The 25,634-nt window shown below is 38.9% G+C and overlaps 2 protein-coding genes across 7 annotated transcripts in view; both read left to right on the top strand.

The window, feature by feature from the left end:
- camkvl (CaM kinase-like vesicle-associated, like) overlaps positions 1–3,293 on the top strand; it is a 49,447-nt gene extending 46,154 nt beyond the window's left edge. For all 4 annotated transcript variants that reach the window (XM_053483437.1, XM_053483435.1, XM_053483436.1 and 1 more), the window contains one exon: positions 910–3,293. In XM_053483437.1, the coding sequence (XP_053339412.1) occupies positions 910–2,244 (1,335 nt within the window). In that variant the 3' untranslated portion in view covers positions 2,245–3,293. The remainder of the gene's footprint in view (positions 1–909) is intronic.
- Positions 3,294–4,917: 1,624 nt separating this feature from the next.
- uba1 (ubiquitin-like modifier activating enzyme 1) lies at positions 4,918–25,128 on the top strand. Of its 3 annotated transcripts, none has more exons than XM_053482418.1 (26): positions 4,918–5,050; positions 10,855–10,971; positions 11,934–11,992; positions 12,117–12,285; positions 12,501–12,635; positions 14,505–14,611; positions 14,911–15,001; positions 15,246–15,378; positions 15,499–15,596; positions 15,671–15,817; positions 17,421–17,597; positions 17,791–17,898; positions 17,988–18,068; positions 19,437–19,589; positions 19,977–20,142; positions 20,643–20,839; positions 20,973–21,037; positions 21,143–21,338; positions 21,506–21,580; positions 21,683–21,872; positions 22,003–22,091; positions 22,199–22,291; positions 22,381–22,572; positions 22,666–22,767; positions 22,875–22,975; positions 24,002–25,128. In XM_053482418.1, exons 2-26 carry the CDS (start codon positions 10,855–10,857, stop codon positions 24,135–24,137), a joined length of 3,177 nt encoding a protein of 1,058 aa, XP_053338393.1. In that variant the 5' UTR covers positions 4,918–5,050; the 3' UTR covers positions 24,138–25,128. The 3 variants fall into 3 exon arrangements, with proteins under 3 accessions (XP_053338393.1, XP_053338392.1, XP_053338391.1); XM_053482417.1 differs by having other exon boundaries at positions 4,933–5,160; XM_053482416.1 differs by lacking the exon at positions 4,918–5,050 and adding an exon at positions 8,622–8,894.
- Positions 25,129–25,634: the final 506 nt, after the last annotated feature.

Here is a 25,634-nt window from a genome sequence, read left to right as displayed (position 1 = left end):
TTCCTTCTTCGCATATCCCAGCATAACTGGGGTCAGAGGGGATACTGCTGGACCTGGCGATTGAACCGCCAACCTTCTGATCAATAACTCCATGCCTTAGCCCTCTGAGCCACCACTGTTATTATGGGCAGTCACTGGCAGTCATTATGGGCAAATGAGTTGGTAAATTAAATGAGCTATGTTTGGTGATGAAAGTGTGTCAGTGAACGGCTTTCAAACCCTACCTGGGAGTGAGTGTCCAGTAGAGTGTAAAGACAGGTTTGCAGATCAGGTAAAGCAATGGATTGTGCAAACATATTTAAAGGCTGGTCAACAGGTTGCCATGAATGTAATACAAATCTGCAGTTTTAAGATAAATATTCCACAAATGCATTAAATGTTCCACAAATGTTATAGCTATTGCAGTGATTTTTGCATTTGTGGGAAATTATTTACAATAAAAGAGATTTGCATTAAATTTGTGGCTTACTATATTGGGGGCTGGTATAATGTTGGCGAGTGTTACGATGTGCCTTCTACCATTAAATGCAAATTAAATTGAGCAATGGCAACCCCAAAAGAAGTATTGCTTTTTGCTTTTGTACTTTTAGACAGCAGATTTTACATATTGAATTTTGCTCAGTCAGAACCCCTGTGTTCTGTGGTGAGTTTAAGTGATACACATGACTAATGAAATACAATTTTAGGGTGATGACCATGCTGTTAGTTCTTGGCAAGGAAACAAGCAAACAAAAAAACTCCACTAGCTCTGAAGGAACCCACTCTGGACTTCCCTCAATTGTAAATCCATGATTTGACTGAAAAAAAAAAAATCAAACGTGAAAACACCCAGATTTCACTCCAGGTTTACTTTTTTTATAAAATAAAAGCTGCCTGTTTTTTTATTTTCACTTCACATTGTTTTTTCAGAAAGCGATCAGAGTCACTACATTCATGCAGCGTCTTCGGGCCTCAGAGTTGGGCTCTGCAGAAGTGACAACAGAGGGAAAGAGGAGTGTCCAGGCGGATGAAGAAGGAAGTGAGGGAGTCACTACTGACTCGGGGGGCGTGTCATCAGTCAGCATGTCCAATGAGGTGACAGTGGAAAGCGCACCAGTTGAGGTTCAAGAGAGAAAAGTGCAAGAGGAAAAGGAGATGCAAGGGAGCACAAATTTAGACACGTCAAAGCCACTGGCACAAACAAACTCCGCAACCCAGACACAAGTGGAAGAGCAAAACAGGGTGGTTGAAAAAAAAGCAACTGTGGATGGCTCTCACAAAATGGCAGCTATGTTGGGGCAAGAAAAACCAGAGGCATGCAAGGAACCCACCCCTAGTGCATACACGAAATCCTTTGACTGCCCAAAAAGTAAATGTACTACAGAAAAAGAAGCCACAGACAAGAAAATAACACCTGATAGCCGTCGCAGAATGGCTGCTAACTTGTCTCTGGACCATGGTTTAGGGCATGGTCCCAAGGCTGGCAGTCCAACTGTTGAGAAGGAACAGGCAGTAGCAAATGAGGAGAAGGCAGAGGCAGCAGGTAAGCAAGAAAAATCCCCCAGAAGCTGGTGTCAGACCCAACTCCCTGAGACAGTAGCGGAGGGACAGGTAGGTCCTGGCACAATAGGAGAAACTAGTCCTGGAGATGGGGAGATGGAAGAAGACGGAAGAGACATGTCAGGAAGGCATGCACACAGTTTGTATGCTAGTATTGATTCTTCAAGTTTGGGGCATAAGAAGACTGTGTATGTGCAAGAACAGAGAGATACAAGCCATGGTGCTGCTTGTAGGAATCCATATTGTTCTCCCTACTCTGTCAGCAGTGGGGCAGCATACGAAGATCTACAAGAAGGGGATGCCAGTACCGACTGGCAAATGGACAGCGTGATTGAACAGATAGAAAAGCAAATGGCAGCTGTACTTGAGAAGATTGAAGGCGACATGCCTTCCCTCCTGGAGCACATCAGGGACTGTCCTGAGAGTCTGCCAAGAGCAAAAAGCGCTCAGTCCTCTCCTTCATTTCGGCACCGTTCCTCTCACGACCGTTCTACTCCACCACCTCTTCCTACCACTCCACGGCCAACCATGCCATCTCTACCACACCTCACCATTCCCCCACCTTCCTATCCACCTCCCAACCCACCCACTCAAACCCAAGGTCTCAACCAACTCACCACTGAGCAGGATGATCAAGACGAACAAAGGGGATCGGCAAAACTGAGCCAGTCACCAAGAGGAGCTGTTTCAGGCAAATGCTTATGAAGCTCATGTGTGCAAATTATAAATTGTAACAGAAGAACAAATATAAGAATGAGTCATGGATTTCAGAGTTTGTAAAATATAAATTACAGAGCAGTTTTCCCCCTCTTAACGTTTAGTTAAGAACAGTCATGACCAGCTGCATTTGCGCTGAAGATGGTTTTAAGCAGAAAAGCACAATTACATGGTCGAGTCTTTGGAGAGTATTATGAAAGCAAAATTATAGAGTAACATCCTTGTATGTGTATTTTTTTTTTCAGACAGTGATTATATAAACCACATAACAATGGAACATGAGATGAAACTACTGCCTAAAATACCTGTAAATATGTTATTTGCCATTATAACATTTAAGAAAACACTTATATTTTTCAGAAATATTTCATGAACATAATCCATGAACAAAAGATTCAGAAGAAACACATGGGCATATATTCTTCTTAATGTTAATGGTCATGTTAGTCCAAGTTACTTTAGGTATCACAGTCGGGTTAGTGCATCATCGCCGTCAACTACGATTCATGCACACAGCATTCACACTCACAATTAACACACTGGGCCAACAGTCTGAAAAGAATACTATTTTGTAGAACTAGTTTTAAGAAAGTATATTTGCAATATCAACTGAAAAAAAAAACTATTCTCACTTACTCTTATTCTGTATATTTTATCATGTACAGTACATACTTGTTTCTGCATGTCTTTTTAAACTACATTTATGTTTGTCCTAATTGATAGTATCTTAGGGAGGCTAACCAGACTTTCTCTTTTCTGATTGTTTGTGATATTTCTTTAGGCTACATGGATGATGATTTTGTTGTCACTTTTGTTATTACACATATTACCAGTTTTACCAAATGTATAGTTATTTAAACTCCTTCTTAAAAAAAAAAAAAAACTTTGACATTTCTAAATGTAACAGCCTTACTTCTGTGTTCTGGTTCCTCTTTTCAAATATTTTGTCATAGTGATGTGAATATTCTTTCAAAGGACTTTTGCACTTTCTCTCTCTGCAAAGATTTCAATAAAATCTAGATGGTATCACATTTTGATTGCTGTGTAAGAATCACTCTTCCAGAATGACATTTTATGTGTTTGATTCAAGTTCTTTAATAGACAGAAATATTATATCATGTTTTACTACTAGTAATATTTGCATGCATGTTCTTTGCATACATACTTTAGAGACAGAGCTGTCGAGATGTATATAAATGTTTGTTGCTCAAAAGTGAATTATGAAACTATGATACTAGCTAACTCGGGGAGGAATTGTAACAGAATGTTTAACACAGCCTCTTCCAGGTCCATGTTCTCTAGTTTAATCTCAAGCTTGGGTTAGTATCTGCATGTTTTCCCTGTTTCGCATGTTCTCCATGCCTGTGTGGGATTTCTCTTGGTTTTCCAAAAATTTGACCTTTTCAAAAACCTGCTTCGTAAAACTGCCCTAGATGTGAGCTTGTGATTGTTGGTACATGGAGCCCTGTGACAATCTGGCATCCTGTTCTAGATGTGACTGGTGCACAAAGCAGTGATAAGACTCCCAGGATTGACTCCCAGATCCCGGGGTAACCCTGACATGGATAAAGCATTTACCTAAGATAAACTACTAAACAATCTATCTATCTATCCATGTATCTATCTAGTAGCGGTCGGTCGTTCTGTACAGAAGGAGGCAGTGTCAACGTTTTATGCTATACTGTGGGTGCGTCACAGGCATTCCTCACTAAATGTAACAGTAGGTAGCACAATATGTCAAGCAGAATTAAGGACAGATAAAACCAGCGAATGGTCCAATGTTCAGCAGACCCTGTGGATCGTACAGTATGTGCTAGCCCTGTAGATGCATTGCGGTCTAATCAGGAATTTCATTCCCTTATATGCACCATCACCGACACCTGACCCTCCCCTAATACTATGCGGTCAATTCTCTGCTGCTCCTCATGCTGCTCCAATGTACCGCCAGTCAATTTATGTCATATTATGACATAGAAGCTGATTATGACCTAAAAGCTGCCTAAAAGGTGTTGCATTCGGTGCGGAACACCTATGACACACATGGGCAAAAAAACAAACAGAATTTCTGCTTTATAGATAAGTAGATATAATAAAAGGGGCATTGGTGGCTCAGTGGTAGGTTTCTCACTTGCAAATATAGCTAAGAAACTGCAAATATAGCTAAGTGCACCATTCCTATTTTGTAATTAGAAAAAAACTTCAAATTTTCTAATTTATATGTTGGAAATATTGCAGGAAACATATTATACACAAAACGCTACAATTTATAATAAATTACACTAAATTGGGTTTCCTTTTTATAGTTAATTTTAAGTGTTCTTAAAACAATTGGGCACTTACTGTATGTCTAAGTAAAACTCCTCACCAGTGTTTGCGTACTGCGTTTCCCGCCATGCACAGCGGATGAAAACTATGGGCGAGTTCATTCCGAGAGAAGCAGGGGTGCTCAATCGGAGTGCGGAATAATATATAAAGTTTTTAAGAGATTATAATACGAAGAGCCAATATTTTATTTAATGTTGAATTTGTAATAGTATTTATAGAGCAGTGTACGCGATTTGCTATTCGAATTTCAAGGAAATGGTAACTTATATTAAACGCATCCGTCCCACATTTGAGCAGTGGACCGTTCTCGACTCAAACTCCGCACATGTTGCTGCTCCGCTATTGAACAACTGGCGAACAGTGCTCGCGCTGAGTGTGAGCGGTAACGGTACAGTCGGTAGCCGGTCAGGCGTTGGTCCATCTCCTGCACAGATTTAATATCACGGAGCTTTCGGCACTTCGAGAAACAGTCAGTTACATAAACAGTTTGATTAGTTGTTTTATTATTAATTGTTTTTTTCCTTTGAGAGGTATTCGTGCATTCAGTACCGTGGAAAGGCCTGGGTAATATCGGATGTGGTGAGTTCTGCATACTTATGTGCCTAGCTAATGCTAGCTCCCGAGCTAGCTAACGCTTCTGGAAGAATAGATTGTTGCAGCTTGTTAGCTAGCCACACTCCGCCGCTTCAGCCTCAGTCTCCGTGCTAACCAGCTAGTTGGCTCTGTTCAAAGCCACACGGCCGCCTGTTGTTGTAAAGCAGTGCGGTTTTATGTGTCCTAAATGAACCAGGACTGAAGGTATTACTAAACTGACATACAATCCAGCATATGGACTAAAAGATAATTTATTTAGGAATAATCCACAAGTTGGATAGGTACGTTAGCTAACTGAGCTAACCAACGTCTTTTTTCGGCTGTATGTGGAGGCAGATGTACCAAAGCGCAACTCGTTAGCAACCAAGCTAATACATGCTTTGCTTTTCTTCGTTTAGCCTTGTTAGCCTTCCTGATTACTCAAAAACAGTTCTTAGCTGACTAACCAGTCGTTTATTTGAAATGACAGACAATTATTGTAGTTGGTGGTAACTCTAGGAAAAAAATGTGTCACTGAAATGAAAGAAAAGCCCTGAAGAGTTTGAGCTTGCTCATAGTTACTGACTACTTGAATGAACAAGCTGTGAACTGAGCAGCTGGTGGGAGAACTAGTGCTGTGAAGAATAAACCGTGTCGGTTAGAAGCTAACGGTCTCGCAGATGCTGGAACCTAGCGGTCTGCTCCTCTTTTTTTTTTTACATCATCTAACTAAGGGCGAAAGATCAACCCTGATCTTAATTCAAGGGGCAGAGCGCAATCGCTTATGGAGTGAGCGCAGGTGTCCTGGAAAAAAGAGCAGAGCAGTAATGCTCACCTCTGTGTCCTCGGGAAATTGAACCAAGCCTGGACAAAATGGTCCACCTGGGCCTTTGTCAGAAGACATCGTCCCCTCCCCCAACAAGCATCATTTACCATTTATTACAACAACAAAAAAAATCCTCATCCTGAATAGTGCCAGATCATTCTCAGTTCTCTTATCTTGCCTTTCTTTCAGTGAGCATACTCCTATGGGTTTATGTAACTTCTGATGGCTGTCAGAAGCTGATAAACTACAGTAGTTGGCATTCTGGGAGATTTGTTGACCATAATGCTCCCAGTTAACATAAAATAAGTGAGCATGCTTTGGGGGCATTGTAGTCAGGTTGCTGATGGATTAGATCATCAGTGTTTTAGTGATTGTGGGTTTCCAGGGGCAAAAGCAAGCAGTATAAATTAGTTCACTACATTATCTCATGATGGTGGGTAGATATGTATGTACGTATGTGGCTAGTTAGATATGTATGTACGTATGTGGTTAGGTAGATACGTATGTGGCTAGGTGGGTATGTATGTGCGTAGGTGGCTAGGTGGGTATGTATGTGCATAGGTGGGTATGTATGTGCATAGGTGGGTATGTATGTGCATAGGTGGGTATGTATGTGCATAGGTGGGTATGTATGTGCGTAGGTGGGTATGTATGTGCGTAGGTGGGTATGTATGTGCGTAGGTGGGTATGTATGTGCATAGGTGGGTATGTATGTGCATAGGTGGGTATGTATGTGCATAGGTGGGTATGTATGTGCATAGGTGGGTATGTATGTGCGTAGGTGGGTATGTATGTGCGTAGGTGGGTATGTATGGGTAGGTATGTGCGTAGGTGGGTATGTATGGGTAGGTATGTGCGTAGGTGGGTATGTATGGGTAGGTATGTGCGTAGGTGGGTATGTATGTGCGTAGGTGGGTATGTATGGGTATGTATGTGCGTAGGTGGGTATGTATGTGCGTAGGTGGGTATGTATGTGCGTAGGTGGGTATGTATGTGCGTAGGTGGGTATGTATGTGCGTAGGTGGGTATGTATGTGCGTAGGTGGGTATGTATGTGCGTAGGTGGGTATGGGTATGTATGGGTATGTATGTGCGTAGGTGGGTATGGGTATGTATGGGTATGTATGTGCGTAGGTGGGTATGGGTATGTATGTGCGTAGGTGGGTATGTATGGGTATGTATGTGCGTGGGTGGGTATGTATGTGCGTGGGTGGGTATGTGCGTGGGTGGGTGGGTATGTATGTGCGTGGGTGGGTATGTGCGTGGGTGGGTAGGTTCAAATTTTATTTGTCACATACACAGTCATACACAGTACGATATGCAGTGAAATGCTTAGACAACTGCTCGTGACCTGAGAATATGAATAGGAAATAAATATGAAAAATAAAATGAAGGGTAAGTTTAACTAGGGAAGAATAAAATAAAAAAAAAGGAAAAGTTAAAAATAAAATAACTGTACACAAAAATAAGCAATGTAGAGAATATATGGGGGAAAAAAAAGTAAAACCATAAGAGCAGCCGAATAAATGGTAATAAAAGAATGGTAATGTCCATGGTTGTGTAATCCACATATTAAAAGTGACTTGTGCAGTGCAAATATTCTTAAAGTGATTTATTTGACTTATTTGAGGTGGGTATGTATGTGTGTAGGTGGCTAGGTGAGTATGTATGTGTGTAGGTGGGTATGCGTGGATGTATGTAAGTGTGTGGCTAGGTGGGTATGCGTGGATGTATGTAAGTGTGTGGCTAGGTGGGTATGCGTGCATGTATGTAAGTGTGTGGCTAGGTGGGTATGCGTGCATGTATGTAAGTGTGTGGCTAGGTGGGTATGCGTGCATGTATGTAAGTGTGTGGCTAGGTGGGTATGCGTGCATGTATGTAGGTGTTGGGTAAATAGATATGTAGGTATGTATGTGGGTGGGTAGGTAGATGTGTATATGGGTGGGTAAGTGGATATGTATGTATATAGATAGAGAATTTTATTAATCCCTGAAGGAAATTTTAACTTCATAGTCAGTTCACAGATTATACAAGAACATAAAAGCAACAATATGTAGAATACTGTGGCCAGGTCAAAATTGATAATCACAATGAAATGGATAATCACATTACTTAAAAAGAAAAAGACCCATGAGACCTGATTTACAGTGAAAGATTTAAAGTTCATGAATGAGGTAAAAACATGGTAAAATTACAAGTTTTCTGTTTCTATGTACATTTGCCTTTTTTTTTTTTTTTTTGACAAAATTATGCAAGTTTCGTGTGAGTATAATATAAATGGAGATGAGTATGCAGGGCACTTTGTTGAATGTGGCGCCTCATCAGTAGTTCCTGCATCAGTATCAGCTCTTACGGTGAACTTTCTGCGCATGCTTTGCCAGTAGTTTTTTTTTTTTTTTTTTTTTTACAGCAGTTTGTCTTATATTCCTCCTTGTGCATTTTAGTGGTAAAATCGGTTCTAGTGAGTGTAGTCCGTTACATGCGGTGTCTACATTGGCGGTAGCATACGCTGACAGTTATTTCCGAAAGTCAAAGCGCGGCTGGCCAATCGCCGTCACGCATTTCAGGACCCCTTCCTGAGAGCCCGCCTTTTCCGGGTGGATATATTGAGAGACTCCGCCCCTGCGCTGTAGCTGCCATTTTGGTTTTGTTCCGTGTGCTGAAGTGAAAGCAGAAACGCTATTAGTTATACGGTGCAGAGAGAAACGAGCACGGTGACTCGGCAGGATAGCGACGGCGAGACTTTCTCGCATCAACTTGGACACAGAAATTGAAAGAAAACGGCGACAGAGTAGTATTTCTTTTCGTTGTTTTTTTTGCTTTAAAAATAAAAACACCAGCAGCCCGTAACGTCGACGTTTGGCACGCGGATCGGTTTTGCCGACACAGAGAGTGGACAGAGAGAAGGGTTATTGGTAAGAGGGGAAACCATTCAACTTGGTGCTGTTCATTTATTTCTGTCACTTGCTGCTTACTTTGTGTACGGTAGGTATTTAAAGATGCACAGTGCTCACGGACAGATGGCTTTGCTTAGGCCACCTGGGATCGACGCCTTCTGTTAAAAAAGGAAAGTTTACCTTTTTTGTGATTGTGGCTAACAGTCAGTAGGTGGCTGACCAACTTCGCTACTGTCAGTGCGCTAGCTAGGCCTCAATCCTGAGTCAGAAAACTGCATCTGTCTCTAGCTGAGTTTTTAGCGGAACCGAATCGCTTGTCATTTTGCCAACTCGCAAAGGTTAACCATAAACAACTAACAGCTAGCTAACGATTTTTTTTTAAGCCTGGATTTTGCTAACGGATTGTGACTAGCTCGCGGATGACTGATCATCTGTTCATCGTCAACACGGAAGTGTTCGGCATAAATCACTGAAATGGAGAGAAAAGCGGAGTTGGCAGAAGAAAAACCGCACAGAGCAGGTGTTGGGCGCTTTTCAGATCAGTGCTTTTTATTTCTAGCTTTAACGTCGACAGCTAATTAAACTTGTATGTTCTGATCCCGTGAAGCTTAATCGGCTTTTCTCTAAATGTCGATTGATTTTAGAGAGCTCGTTTTGACATGCCGTACTGTACTGCGGATTTTCCACTGTAGTAACGGAGCTAGGACGCGCATTTTCCCGGCGTATTTTTTTTTTTTTATAATTTATTTTTTCAGTTTCGAATTGAAATTTTTTTTTGCAATTTACTCAAAAGGCCTCAAGAAACTAACAGTACTCAAATGACCAGGTCAGGATTTATTAATAAGACGCTGAATAAAAGTTAGGCGTTCTAAGGAGGTTATTAAACACAAGTGGTGGTGATGAATCCAGGGATTTGTGCAGGCATAATGGGCGAGATGTAGTCCGTAAACAAAAGCGGTTCTGTCCACAGGCTATTTATAGCAGGTTGGTTACCTACAGTCTGCGGCACAGCGCAGCCTCTGCCCAGGTCTCATCACTCGGGCCTGGCACTTTGCTCTTAAATGATGCAGAAGACCATGGTATACAACTTTTTGCATTTACCCTTTAGTTATAAAGACCAGAATGTGAGTTAAAGTTTCATTCACTTTGTATATATTCCTGTGCATGATTATAAAATCCTCCTAGCCTGTATTTTTACTGTACTTCTTTCGTTGGTGTGTTAATTTAAAAAGGAGTTGTACTATAGACCCCTGGGATACACTTTTACCTGCTTTGTAAGTTGGACGTTTTCCAGTCCACAGTTTGTCTGATCATTTCAGGAACTGTCCAGTGCTGAAGCCAAACATTGCAGGTTATTTTGATTTATGTAATAACAGCTAACGGAGGTTAAAGGTCTGACCTGTTTGGAGAAGTGTGCAAACTGCTAATCCTATTGGTAAAATTTATTTTAGACTCGATGGGTAAAGGAATTGTTGTAAATGCTTCTGTAACGTGTGTCACAAGAGCAGAAATTTAATCCTCGACCTGGCAGTCACAACAGCAGAAACTGAAAGTCACAATGATGTGTGAATTTTTAGTCAGTTTGCATATGAGATATGCATGTATAACGTGTATACGGAATTTTCTTTTATATAGTCAAGTCCTTTATTTAAAAAAATATATTATGAAAGGATATCTCAAGCAAGATTCACAGCTAAGCAGTGATTTACTTGCTGCACACTAGAAATGTGCGTGTGTTGCAACACAGGTGATGCTCTGCTGTGCTCATTAGTTGGACCATTATCCAGTATAAATTAAGCCAAGGTGCGTTTAGTCATTGTCTGTGCTTATTCTAAACCAAAACAGGATTACAGTATCAATATAATAACCAAACTTATTCTGCGTATACAGAAACTAACTTTGGGAATAAAAGTGTACGACGTGTGTGTGGAATTTTCTTTCTTTAGTCTCTTATGTAAATTATGTGATTAATTTGTAGATGTCCAGCTCGCCGCTGTCCAAGAAGCGTCGCGTGTCAGGATCAGAGACGAAGACAGGATCCCACTGCTCCTCCTCAAACTCTGTCAGAACCGAACTATCCCACACACCAGCTAACGTAAGTCTTCTCCTTAAATCTACAATGCTGTACCACACAGTATGTTCCCATTGTGTTCTAAGAGAACACAATGGGAACATAGAGAGGTTCAAAGAGAAGGTTAGTTTATGTGAATAGGTTGTAGAGGGATGGGTTATGCTTCAAATTGTACATTACAACTCATCTTTTTGGCTAAGATTGATATAAAATTTGAGTATGACGCACACAATAAAAGTATTTTTTTTTTTGTACAAACAAGTTGTCACCTGAATCTGTTAATAAGGTCTGTCATTTAACACACATCTCTCTTTAACCTCCCCTTTCAATTGGGGTGTATTTAAAAAAATTAACCTTTTAATACTTCAGCCACAAAGCTCCCTCATGTACATTTCCAATTCATTGAACTGTACATTTAAGGATGATCTGGAACACTGACATACTGTATATGACCTTATATGGTTGCAAAATAATTGAGTTGTAGAAAATCTGAAATGTTTCCCAAAATACAGTACAGACTCATTGTTCTCTTGTACATATTATCAATAATCAAAATATAAAACAGATTCACTTTGGCCTGTTGCTGGTGTTTTTGGCCTGTGTGTCACAGACGTTCCTTAACCAATGTAACATTAGGCAGTGTCATCAACTTTTAATGTCGTATTATGAGGTAATAGTGTATCCTTATTTGATTATCGGATCATTAGGTGGATGTTTGCGGGTGGGGTCGTGGTAACCTCTAGTAATGTGATGTAAACATATAAGCAGTAATAATCACTACTATTAACATTAATATAGAAGCGAGGAATACTGCTAATATTTGAGGTTACTTGCGTGTGTGGTTCTTCATGTGATTATTTAAATGTTGTACATTTTTATAAATAGATGTTCTTTTTCATTTCAGAAGCTTATACTACTATGTCTTGTTTGTCTATTCAGTGTAAGTGGCATAAATGGTGCACTAATGCAGATGTTTCATTTTCCAGGGCATGGCTAAGAATGGAAATGATGCTGAGATTGATGAAGGCCTGTACTCCAGACAGCTGTAAGTTAAAGATTCATTTACATTTTATACGCATAGCACATTCTTGCTTTTTGGCCTGCGGTTTCGTGGGAGAATTGTCAGTGATGTCTGTAGCCTGTCAGTGATCATGGCTGATGTTTTTTAGGTATGTGTTGGGTCATGATGCCATGAAGCGCATGCAGAACTCCAACGTGCTGATTTCAGGACTGCGTGGATTAGGTGTGGAGATTGCCAAGAATGTAATTCTGGGTGGAGTCAAGAGTGTTACTCTGCATGATGAGGGAGTGGCAGAGTGGCAAGACCTCTCCTCACAGGTTAATGTTTTACCTTTCTGACAGGGACACCTGCAGTATTATTTGGCATGTATTGACAAGTATATAATCTATGGAGTTAGCAAATTTTTTAATTCGTTTTTTTCCCAACTCCTTATAGTGCCTGTCAGTACGTTTGACTGCATTACATTAAGCAGTAGAAAGTATGTTGTAAACTTTGATCTATCTATATATCTGTTGTAAACTTTTTTTTCTAGTTTTACCTGCGTGAGGAAGACCTTGGTAAGAACCGTGCCGAGGTCAGTCAGGCGAGGCTGGCGGAACTCAACAGCTATGTTCCTGTGACATCTTACACTGGGGCTCTCAGCAATGACTACCTGACACAGTTTCAGGTACCACACACAAACACGTGCCTTAAAGGGAAGGGGTGTGCTGTAGCTTGATTTAATTTTTTATTGTGACTGTAACAATTAATTAATCATAATTTAATTTGAAGATTCGTTTTAATGACTTTAAGTGATTCAAATGGATATTGCCCTACAATTAGTTCTAATAAAAAAAAAATCCTTACTCTTATTAAACTTGGTTACAAAGTAGCTGTAAATAATGTTTCACATTTTACTGCATATCACTGAACAGGGCTTTTTGTTTGATTTCTGGTTAAATGTTCATGCATTTAAAAGGTGTCTTCACTTTGTGTGCTGTTGCTTCATGCTTAATTATTTTTGATAATATCTTACAATTTTAACATTTATTGCATTATCTGACTGCTCTCATTACCATATGTGCAGTGTGCTGCACCTTGTATAGTACTAGACACATCCACAGAGTCTGAAATCTCAGAATATTTTTGCTCTTAAGTAGTGGTCAGAAATAACAAACATTGGGCAAAGAGGAAAAGCATACACCGAGTGTGACCACCAGTTAGGTTTCAGTATATTATCTTTTATTCCATTAAGAAAAGACCATTGCTTGCCCTCTTGTTTTCTATCACTTTTTTCCCTTTTTAATTTTTGTTTTATCCTGAAGAGGCATAGTTGAACCTTTACGTTTGATTAGACCTTTCCTGATTTATCATAATCTAATCTAAAAGAAGTAAAGATATACTTTTTTTGTCTACTTTTTATTGAAATCGGACCAACTAAGAAGTGTTTTACGATATTATGAAAAGCACAAACTGTGCCACAGTTCCCAGATTCAATAGCTCCAGTAATTAAGGTTTCTAGTAATAATGGTTTAATAAAAAAAAAATGACATTGCTAAAGTATCCGTGCACACACAGTAATTATTTAAAAGAGTATATTTGCCCCTTATATTTGCACCTTATTTAAGTCTGTCTGGGTGGACGACGCCATCTGCGTTCTGTGATGCCATACTATTTACTTGATTAACTAGTGGAGAGTTCTTACTCGTGCTGCCGCTCCTGTATTTGTTTATTCTGCCACCACAAGAGCAGTGTACCAAGAGTCAGTGAATGCAATGGATATTAGCTGACCGTCAAAGAATAAGAAGTTAGTTGTGACAGTCGCACATGCTCTGCAGAGCAACACAGCTTCACACCATAAACACGCTCTTCTTTAGAAAATCCATGAAGATTAGAACTTAGGTGGCATTGATGCATTCGATAAAACTACATTAACCAATGACTAATTAATAAATAAAAACTGTTTATACGGAAATGCTGCTGGTGTTTTTTGATGGGGAAAGCTTTAAATATTAGAATGTGCATTTAGGTTTTCCTAAACGTCATGCAGAACCAAAGTTATCACTCCCTTTAAAACGCATATATTTTTACTGCTATGGGAATATCGGAAAGACATTACAGAAATGTAGAACTCGGAAAATGCGTTTATTACTACTACTGTTTGGTCACAGACACGACCAAAAGCGAATTGCCATTTCCTTGCCTATGTGAGCCCTTTAATAAAAATTATTTTTAAAAAACATTTGTGCACTCAGTCATGCTTGTATAGTTTGTTAAAATAAAACAAAAATTGTTTCTCATGCCCTGGTTGTGCTGAAAAATCAATATTGCACAATCCTGACCACATATAGTAATCCAAAAAATGGCCAACAATGCTCTGGGTTTAAGGCTACGTACTCTGACAAATATGCAATTTTTATACATCAGAATGTTTGCAAATATATTTAAGACATGTGGGAAACACTGCAAAAAGTCACAATGTATTTGTTTCCTGCTTACACTTGTATAATATATGAAGTTGTTTCCTTCCGACAGTCACACATGTTTGTTTTTGCAGGTTGTGGTGCTGACCAACTCTACACTTGATGAACAAAAGCACATTGGTGACTTCTGCCACAGTAAAGGCATCAAACTGATCATTGCTGACACACGTGGACTGTTTGGGTAATATGTTTTGGCATGAATAAGCAGTTAACATGCACAGCTAACATTCATATAATACCTATGGATATAACAGATCTATCATGATCATATTTGTCATAATGGCTCAATACATATTTGCTAAAAGGATTCTAGAAATGTGTCCAACTTATGATCCTGAAAGCCAATTCACTGTGGATATACATTGCTTTTCTAACTATCAAATTTTCATACTCCACTTATGTAAGCCCACATTTATAGATTTTTTATTCATACGGACTTGTCCGACACAATGTTTAAGGTAATGTTTTGTTTTTGGACAGGCAACTGTTCTGTGATTTTGGAGAAGAAATGACTGTATATGACACCAATGGAGAGCAGCCTCTAAGTGCCATGATCTCTATGATAACAAAGGTAAACCCTCTCAGCCTTTTATGTCTTGTAATACTGTGTGAACACAATTAGTAAAAAAAAAAAAAAATAGGCTGATACATGATCAGCAGTGATGACATGGGGTATTGTAACAACTCATTCCCTATGACTCTTTAGTCCTTGGTGTTAGTTATTGATGATCTGTATTGTGCTCACCCAAAATGAATATATTGGGTGACAATGCTATTTGTCATGTAGTGTGGAACTAAGTGTGGCTGTTTAACAGGACAGTGCTGGTGTGGTAACCTGCCTGGACGAAGCGAGACATGGTTTCGAGAGTGGAGACTATGTCACCTTTACAGAGGTGCAGGGTATGACTGAGCTTAACGGTTGCCAGCCAGTGGAAATTAAAGCTCTTGGTGAGTGTTTTGATAACCAACATATCTAAAGTTTAGGAATTTAAAAAAAAATTAAAAATTGAGCAGCTTTATTACTCATCTAATTTAAATGGACATGTAATGTACACTGTTGCGTTGCAGGCCCCTACACTTTCAGTATTTGTGACACCACATCTTTCTCTGACTATGTGAGAGGTGGTATTGTAACACAGGTCAAGATGCCCAAGAAAGTGGCTTTTGTAAGTACAACACTGCTATTAACCATAATGAAGTATCCTGAGTCGCAATTCTCACGTTACCTGTCCTCTTGCAGAAACCATTTTCATCATCGATATCAGAGCCTGAGTTTCTGCTGACTGATTTTGCCAAATTTGATCGCCCGGGTCAGCTGCATATTGGCTTCCAGGCACTGCATGCCTTTGTGAAGAAACACAACCGTTCTCCCAAAGCCTGGAACCAGGTCTGTTTGTTTTTTTCTTTTCCCCACCCATACATTTTCCAAATGGAATTGTGTTGTTACTAACACTGCAACCAGTATTTTTTTTTAAGGACCGTTCAGTATTTCTGAAAGCTTAGGAATCAAGTAACTGTTTATTTAAATGTACAAATAATACATTTTAACAGATTCACAAAAATCTATTGCAATCCAAAGGTGCATTTCATAATTTTGCACAGACCAAAAAAAAAAACATTACGGAGTAACTGTGGTTGTGGTTTCTTTCAATTTTATTTATATATTAACAATGGTCTTTGTCACAAAGCTAAAAAATTATGATTATCAGTTTGTCCCAGGGGGAAAAACCCCTGGGATGACAATAGGAAGAAACCTTGAAAGGAACCAGACTCGGCAGGAAACCCATCACTCAAATAATGATGAGTTTGCTGCGGAGTCTGATTTCTTATGTGTTCGATATAGGGAAGATATAGCAGGGATTGAGTTGCAGTCATACTGTGTTAGGAGGCTCAAAGTTCTGTATAATGGGCATTGTGTGTAAGTTAATAGCAATGTGGCTTCTTTTCAAATTCTTTCTAGTAAAGGAGCACTGAGGTCAATTAAATAGTTCTGCTTTATTTTTAATGTAAATTGAACACTACACTCCAGCAGCATTTTGGTGCTTAACAAAAGGGGGAAAAAAATAAATATATACACACTTTTTTTTTTTTTTTTTTTTTTTTTTTAGAATCCAATTCAAATTCTATTTGTCACATACACAGTCATACACAGTACGATATGCAGTGAAATGCTTATACGACCGCCAGTGACCTTAAAAAGAAAATAAAAAACTATATATAAGGAATAAATATTAATAAAGAAATAAAATACAAAGGAAAATAAATGTAACTAGTAAAATATATATAATTTTTTTTTAAATGTTTTAAAGTGGCATTGAAATGTCTTAAAGTGTCAGAGTGGCAAAGTGTCATGTGCAATGGCAGGTAACCATGTATTGTATAAAGTGACATGTGCAATGGCTTCTGATATGTAAATATGTATTGCATGAATGTGTCCATGATTGTCCAGTCATTGTCAATGTTTAAAAGACATTACTTCTGTGTGGTGTGATGTGATTGAGAGACCTCATCTTCCTGGCCTTGGTCCAGCACCGCTTGCTGTAGATCAAGTGCAGGTCAGGGAGCTCGGTGCGGATGATGCGCTCAGCTGATCGCACCACCCTCTGTAGAGCTCGTCTGTCCTGCATGGTGCTGTTTCCAAACCAGGTCGTAATGTTTCCCGTCAGGATGCTTTCTATGGTACAGTAGAAATTCCTGAGCACCTTAGAGGGCAGTCTAAAGTCTCCTTCGTCCTGCGTGATGTGAACACCGAGGTATCGGAAGCTGTCCACTCTCTCCACTGGGTTCTCATTGATGATGGGGGTCTTATGGAATCTTATGCAAATGGAGCTTTCGGGCAATTTGTGTTTGGCAGAATGAAAGTTATACTAAACATATATTATCATATATGTTATATACCAAAAAAACAATCTCGATATGCTGTTATGATTCCTGCTGATTCCTGTGTAAGGTGCAGCTGACTCAGCAGACATGTTTTCTGTCCTCTGCAGTCAGATGCAGATGAGCTGGTTGCACTGGCAGGGGAAGTAAATGCAGCGCAGTCTGGCTCTGCCAAGCAGGAGGAGCTGGACCAGGCACTGCTGAAAAAGCTCTCTTGTGTTGCATCTGGAGACCTGGCTCCTCTCAATGCCTTTATTGGTGGGCTTGCTGCCCAGGAGGTTATGAAGGTAATAAAGTTTCCTGTTATTCTCCTTTGTACTGTTTCTGTGACCCTACAGATCAGATGGTGCTGTCTTTGCTTTTTGTCTATAAATTGATGAAGTAAATAGGTACGCATGACCATAACATGATCTTGAGTTTAGATTTTACACTTGAATTCTTTGGGGAATTGTTGTAACAATCTCAGTTTCTTTACTTCAGGCATGCACAGGCAAATTTATGCCCATCGTTCAGTGGCTGTATTTTGATGCACTGGAATGTTTACCTGAAGTTGAAGATGTTGTTCTCACAGAGGAGGAATGTGCACCTGTAAGTGTGACGAAGAATAAATTGTTGCTTTTGTTTTGTCGGACTTCATATTATGCATAAAATTTTGACCTGCTTCTTAATCTCCTCAGAGAGGTTGTCGATATGATGGACAAATTGCTGTTTTTGGGTCCAAGCTGCAGGAACTGTTAGCTAAGCAGCGCTACTTTTTGGTAAGTTCTGTGTTTTAGCTTACTTGTCATTAGGGCTGGACGATATGGCAAAAATTTATATCTCGATATATTTCTTAATTTTGGTCGATATGATATAATTCCGATCTCGATATGGACAATATTAAAAAGCCTGAGGAAAAAACTGCTGAGGACACACACAATGGATGTCTGCAAACTGAATTTGCAAAGTCTAGAATACCTCCAGGCTCCTCCTATTAAAATTATATATATAATATAATATATATAATAATATATTTCCATTTAAACTAGAACAGGCTAATTATTCATATAAATTGAAACAACAAACAAACTGTTTCAGCCAGGAAACGATAAAGAAACAAATAATAAAATAAATTAAGAGTGAGCAACTTTATTCATTAAAATTATTATTAATTTGCTTAAAGAAATTCGCTGCATCGAGAGAGGATCAATATCTCTCCCTCCGTAAATTAAAAGTGAAGGTATCTAATATTGCGGGAGGGCAAAACATCCGCATGCGCAGTAACATAAACACACTGTTAGCTTCCCCGCTATATTTGTAATGTTGCTCGCAGCAACATAACAGCCCGTTAATTCATGTAATGATGAAGGACAAACTGGTCGATGCCCGTTCTTTTATTTGCTGCATTGTCGGGTTATAGTAAAAACTTTCGGGTCGATCCCGCATTTAAATCCAACTAAAAACTACTGAAACGAAAACAAAACTCAGGCTCTATAGCCCAGCTTGCATCTAGCACTCGCATTCACACACATCGGACCTCATTACCCACAATGCATCTCCTGCACTGGACTACACTTCCGTAAACAGCTGTCGTAAATTAACCTCTCTCTCCCGCTACAACACGCTCTTTGTCGGCGGCGTCCGTCCGATCAACACACTCATCCATATGATTAGGAAAGAGATGCAATATTATGTTTTCCGTCATTAAAAAAAAATATATATATATATATATTTCCGTTTTGAATTGGCCGGCCCACCGGGAAAACACACGGTACTCCAGATGGCCAGGTTGCCACTGTCTATATATGTGTGTGTGTGTGTGTGTATATGTATGTGTATATATATATATATATATATATATATATATATATATATATATATATATATATAAAAATTATAAAATGTATATCGGAAATGTGTTTAAAAATTATATCACCGTTATTTAAAAAAAATTCTTTTGAGTAATATATATTGATATCGAATTATTGTCCAGCCCTACTTGTCATCAGACATTTTTTTTCTTTATGTCTTAATTTATTTCTTTAATTATTTTATTAAATCATTATATCTTCTTGGAAACATAGTTGAGGCAGCCAGTTTTAACTTCTGGGTGGTCTAATAGTAGCTTTGTTTTGCTACTTTTTCAGGTGGGTGCAGGAGCAATTGGCTGCGAACTACTAAAGAACTTTGCTATGATGGGTCTGGCCAGTGGGGATGGTGAAGTTATTGTTACTGACATGGACACAATTGAGAAATCAAACCTCAACCGTCAATTCCTTTTCAGGCCATGGGATGTCACGGTAAGCGATAATTTAAGAAAACTTTTATTTATTTATATTTTAAACCAATATTTGTTACAGTGGTGCAAGTTCTACTTACTTTGTTGTAAAATTCATTCTTATTTTAACAGTATAAATAATGTGTAATTTGTTTTTGTTTAGTCACCCTAAAAAGGATTTTACTTACCTAAAATATTAGTTGTTAAAAATCCTTTGTTCTGTCAGTGTATTTCCTGTGACTGAACCTGCCCTTTTTACACACAATTCCAGTTGTTTTTGTTTCAGGCTTCAGAATTTCTGTTTGACATTAAAGTCGAGTGTAGTTTTAGGATTTGGATCATTTGTGATGTGTTTCTGTAACTTGAGGTTATCATTGCCTGTTGTGTGTCATGTGTTTCTGATGAGCAGAAGATGAAGAGTGAGACTGCTGCTGCCGCCGTGAAACAGATGAATCCAGCTATCCGTATTACAGGCCATCAGAACCGTGTTGGGCCTGATACAGAAAAAGTCTATGATGATGACTTCTTTGAGAGCCTAAATGGAGTGGCCAATGCATTGGATAATGTGGATGCACGTGAGTATAAAACCTAAGCTTTTGCTGATCTATGATGGATTGAACAAATGGCATTAAATTACTCCTGTTATTGGCAGATAATGACTTATTTTATAACCTAATGAGGATCAGGCTGTGTACAGATGATCTTTCATGCTTAACCTGTTCTGCTTTTGGGTGAAGTTATACCAGAAATGTATGCCAAAGTACTGTAAAATATTCCACAGATGCTTTTCTTGCTTGGTGTGAAATGTTTTACACTTTTAAATGTGCTCGTTTATTGCAAAACACTGCATATTTTTTTGTCTGTTCTCATGTATACCCACTCAGATGTTCATTCATGCATTTAATTCATCAACTTTTTCATATTTTAAATGAAGCACTCAGTTAACATTAAGCAAATATTAAGACTTTTGAGATTAAATTTATTGTTGGTTATTCAGCTTTAAATGGATGACATAGGAGACCGGCACTACTCCTTGTCAAGTTAGTTAGCGAATCTCATTACATATCTTTTGCAGGTATGTACATGGATCGCAGGTGTGTGTACTACCGTAAACCTTTGCTAGAATCTGGTACACTGGGCACTAAAGGAAACGTACAGGTGGTGATCCCCTTTCTCACAGAGTCTTACAGCTCTAGTCAGGATCCCCCAGAGAAGTCCATCCCCATCTGTACGCTGAAGAACTTCCCAAATGCTATTGAACATACGCTCCAGGTGAGGATGTTGTTCGTGTTTTTGCTTAGATATGCATGTTGGTGTTAAGGTTGTATGGTCTGTACAGTTAAGAAAGCATTAACTTAACTGTATTCAGGTTAAGTTAATGCTTTCTCTGTCTTCGATTTCTCAGTGGGCTCGTGATGAGTTTGAGGGTCTTTTCAAACAACCTGCGGAGAACGCCAAGCAGTATTTAACGTAAGTCATTAATGATCATCTTTGGTAACGTTGAATCTTTTATCATTCCTGTGGTTAAAAGGACGATTCTTCAATTTTCCATTTTATTGCGTGATCCACTCACAGAGACCCAAAGTTTATGGAGCGCACATTGAAGCTACCCGGTGCCCAGCCTGCAGAAGTCCTGGAGGCTGTGTATAAGAGTCTGGTTACAGAGTGTCCCCGGAGCTGGGACGACTGTGTAGCCTGGGCACGCAACCACTGGCAGTGCCAATACAGTAACAACATCCGGCAGTTGCTGCACAACTTCCCTCCCGACCAAGTAAGAAGTGTTCTGTCCTCTATGGTACATTTTGTCTAAGTGGTATTTAAGACCAGCCATATCAGAAATTTTCTAAATAATATAGTGCACTATTTTTTTAAATGACCCTAATCTGTTATTCATATTTACATTTTTTAACTTTTTTTTTTTCCCTCTCTGTTTCTCAGCTGACAAGCTCTGGAGCACCTTTTTGGTCAGGACCTAAAAGATGTCCTCACCCTCTAGAATTTAGTACCAGTAATGTGAGTGTCTTGAGAAAACCCAATTTAGCGTATGTGTAGTATGTTCTTGAAATGCGGCTGTGTGAGCAAGACAAAACTAAAGGATTATATTATTTGTCTTAGGATCTGCACATGGACTACGTCATTGCTGCAGCCAACTTGTTCGCCCAGACATATGGCATGCAAGGTTCCACTGACCGCGAAGCCGTGGCCAAGCTTTTGCAGAATGTCAAAGTACCAGAGTTTACCCCAAAATCCGGAGTTAAAATCCATGTATCTGATCAGGAGTTGCAGAACTCGAATGCCTCTCTTGGTAAAGATTTTTAAATTATTGAATTGATTTAAAATGAAAAGAAGCAACATTTTATTTTTGCCTAATTCAAGATTAATTTTGTTGTCAGATTAAAAGGTTTTTAAAATAAGTTTACTGTGTTCTTTTATAGATGATTCAAGGCTTGAGGAGTTAAAAACCCTCCTGCCTTCTTCAGAGGCAGCAGCCCAGTTCAAACTCTGCTCCATAGACTTCGAAAAGGTACAGCACTAAGTTACAGCACTGTATACATAAAATCTCAACAATAAAATTTGTGTAAGAACTTAGTTTTAAAGTTTTCCTTTTCATATGTATATATAAAAACTTAGGATGATGATACAAACTTCCACATGGACTTCATAGTAGCAGCATCCAATCTGAGAGCAGAGAATTATGACATTCCTCCTGCAGACAGACACAAGGTGAGTAATAGCTGCCCCTGCCTTGAAACATGAATGTATCAGGGCCATCATTTTTGATTTTTGTATTTCTTCCTCTCGGTCTCATACAGAGCAAGCTCATTGCTGGTAAGATCATTCCTGCCATTGCTACGACAACAGCTGCAGTAGTTGGTCTGGTGTGTTTGGAGCTGCTCAAGATCGTTCAGGGTCACAAGAAGCTTGAAACGTATAAAAACGGCTTCATGAACCTTGCACTACCTTTCTTTGCCTTCTCTGAACCCATTGCTGCTCCTAAGCACAAGGTATGTTCCTGAAATTACCCTGACAATTGCTTTAATGAGCTGCATGCTGTTTGGATGCTCATTTTAATGGTCATGGTTTGATTATATTTACAGTACTATGAAATTGACTGGACTCTATGGGACCGCTTTGAAGTGAAAGGCATTCAGCCGAGCGGCGAGGAAATGACACTCAAACAGTTCCTAGACTACTTTAAGGTATTTCTGACTCCTTAACCTCTTTTGGTCTTGTCATAATTTCTTATAATAGTTGGATTTAGAATGTCATCTATTTATTTATTCATTCATTCATTCATTCTCCTCAGAACGAGCACAGGCTGGAGATCACAATGCTCTCTCAGGGTGTGTCTATGCTCTACTCTTTCTTCATGCCTGCTGCCAAGCTCAAAGAAAGACTGGAGCTGCCGTGAGTATTTTCCACACCTAGATACAACAGAGAACCTATTCAGATCTAGTGCTGTATTGTTTAAAAAAAAAAAAAAAGAGTCTTCGATAGCAGACTGGTACCAATTTTGTAAGATCCATTTAAAAAAAAAAAAAAAAAAGTGAACTGTATTGAAGGCTTTTTCCATGGCTCACAGAATATTAGCAATAATATAAATCAACTAAAGAAAGACTTTTCTGTTTGTGCTCACAGCACTGTTGTGCATGTAAACAATGCTCCCTTACTGTTGTAATAATCTGAACCGGTCAGATTGCTCTTAACTGAACAATTAGCATTTTCAGTGAATTTTGCTCTTTCAGCACATTCATGCACAACAGTTTGTTAATGTTAATAAATATAAAAGCTGTAGTTTAATTAAGAGCCTTAATATCTCCAGATGGCTGCTGTACATCTTTAACCTTTAAGTAAATACAGTTGAGCTTTCGATTTCTTTGGCTCTCTCTGACCATAAGCTAAAGCGACATTAGAGTTCCAGGTAGGTCAGCGGCAGCACACCTAATATAATAATGTCAAACTTAGTAAATAACCTTTTGCAATTAAGCAAAGTTGGCAAAACATTTTTTTTTTTTTATAAATGATAAATTGTGGTGGAGATTTTGAAAAGTTTTGTAACGTTTGTGAACTTAAATGATGAGCGGAAAATACCTGTGGACCCACACTTGTGATAATGTAGACATTTTTCCACCTGCTATCCGGTGTGTACCTCTCAAAACAGAGCATGCACATGAGACATCTCTGTTGTATTCACCATGCTGAATGCTTACTGGCCCATCAACATTTGGTACCAAATGAGAGGCTGATTGTTATTCTGTGGTATCAAAAAGCAATTCGGTCTCTACTATAAAAGTATCAAAGTTCAGTATCCAGCTCTAGTCAGATCAAAGTGTTGGACAAAATGATGATTTCATTTGTTTTTAATTGGTTTTCTAATTGAGTATTAATATTTTTCTCCTTTGTCCCTTTTGTGTATTTTTTATTTTTTTTTAGCATGACTGAGATAGTAACAAAAGTATCAAAGAAGAAGCTGGGGAAACATGTTAAAGCACTAGTGTTTGAACTCTGCTGCAATGATGTGACTGATGAAGACGTGGAGGTGCCCTACGTCAGATACACCATCCGCTGAGAGGACGTCCAAGGTGGAGGGAGGGGGTTTACAAGTGGATTTGGGAGGTGGATAAAAAAATAAATAAAAATGATCAGGTGGTGTTTGAAACAACGGGGCCCAAAATTTAAATATTAAAACATGATCACAAGTATTGGTTTAGTTATTGACTTGAGAATGTTGTGTCATTAAACCCAGACCCTCGGGGTCATACTCCTCCATTTTTTTAAATGATGGCCTGTTGACATGTCTGAGTGGGATTTGGGGGTGATAAGAATGTGCACCTTTTGCAAATGAGTGCTTTGACTGTAACTGTTATTTAAAGCTGGTTCTAAAAATTCAACAGATAAATATTCTCATCAGCAGCCACCAAGTGTTCAAAAAAAGTAATAATAACGAATAAAAAATATGGCTCTTTTAACAGGCACTTAATTTGTTTTCTTACTCTACGGTTCTCACCCTTTTCCTCCGTGATGGGCAAAGTCTGGTTTGTTTTCAAACACTTTTGTGCACATGGTATACAATCGAACAATGCCAAAAAAAAAAGCAAATGCATACTGGAAGTGATGACATGTAAATGTAAGTGCTTTAATCTTGCCTCACTTGTTGACATCATTTGATACACTTCATAGCCTTGATGTGGACTATGTATAATGGCATCTTGACCACAAGCTGATAGAAGGTGTAGGTGGTGTTACTTGACCGGGTGCTACTTCTGGTTAATGTCTCAAGGCATGTTAGTCCCCTCACTCTGACCCCTTTCTCCTCCGCGGGTACAGTTGGTGTGTCTTATTTGCTTCTCTGGCTTCTCTTTGGGTCAGGGATATAGAACCTGCACATAATTTGAGGATCCTTTTTTGTTTTTTTGGGTTATGGCGCACACCTTGTTTAGGACAAACTTCTCTTCTTTCTACTTTGTTAACCTCCAGGAAACATTACAGTGCAATGTGATTTTATTCTGTAATGGGAGCACTTAGTCTGGTTCTAAAAGTGAATAAAGTTGTAAAAGTTTCTTTGTTGTGGCCTCTTTTATTTTTGAAATGATGGTCAGAATAGGTGTATATTGACATCTAACCTAAGAATGAGTCAAGATGCAATAGTTTTTGCTTTGGACTGTCAAAAATGTTTGGTCACTATGCAACAGCATGCATGGGAAGAAGGGTTATAACATTAGATAATTACTTAATTGCTGCATCTGGTCGAGTTGACCAAGAGTGCAAATTCAACATACAACAAATGAGCTACACCTCTTCCTGTCTTAAAATCTACCAAAACATATTAAAATGTACAAGGCAAGAAAAAGTGTTTAGAGGATAAACTGATTACTGTACCATAAAAGCAGCACGATGCTGCTTTGTCTCAGTAACCATGTAAGAGACTGATTTCTTTTCTCATGTCACATCAGGTACATGAACACACTAATACATCTCTGCTGGTAATTTTCTGACCTCGTTTCTACAATGTGAATCACTATTTAACTTCCTCATATGTTTACTACTCATAATGTGTAAATGTGTT

The sequence above is a fragment of the Clarias gariepinus genome, chromosome 22 (genome assembly GCF_024256425.1).
Source record: "Clarias gariepinus isolate MV-2021 ecotype Netherlands chromosome 22, CGAR_prim_01v2, whole genome shotgun sequence".
NCBI classification, from domain to species: Eukaryota; Metazoa; Chordata; class Actinopteri; order Siluriformes; family Clariidae; genus Clarias; species Clarias gariepinus.
The sequence above is the reverse complement of the archived record's forward strand: the minus strand, read 5'-3'. Positions and strand labels throughout refer to the sequence as shown.

Bases quoted from the DNA above. Each gene is read 5' to 3' on its own strand.
- uba1 (XM_053482418.1), top strand. From the start codon at position 10,855: ATGTCCAGCTCGCCGCTGTCCAAGAAGCGTCGCGTGTCAGGATCAGAG. The intron at 21,873-22,002 runs GTAAAGATTTTT...GTTCTTTTATAG, and splicing joins GAACTCGAATGCCTCTCTTG to ATGATTCAAGGCTTGAGGAG. The intron at 22,573-22,665 runs GTATGTTCCTGA...TTATATTTACAG, and splicing joins TTGCTGCTCCTAAGCACAAG to TACTATGAAATTGACTGGAC.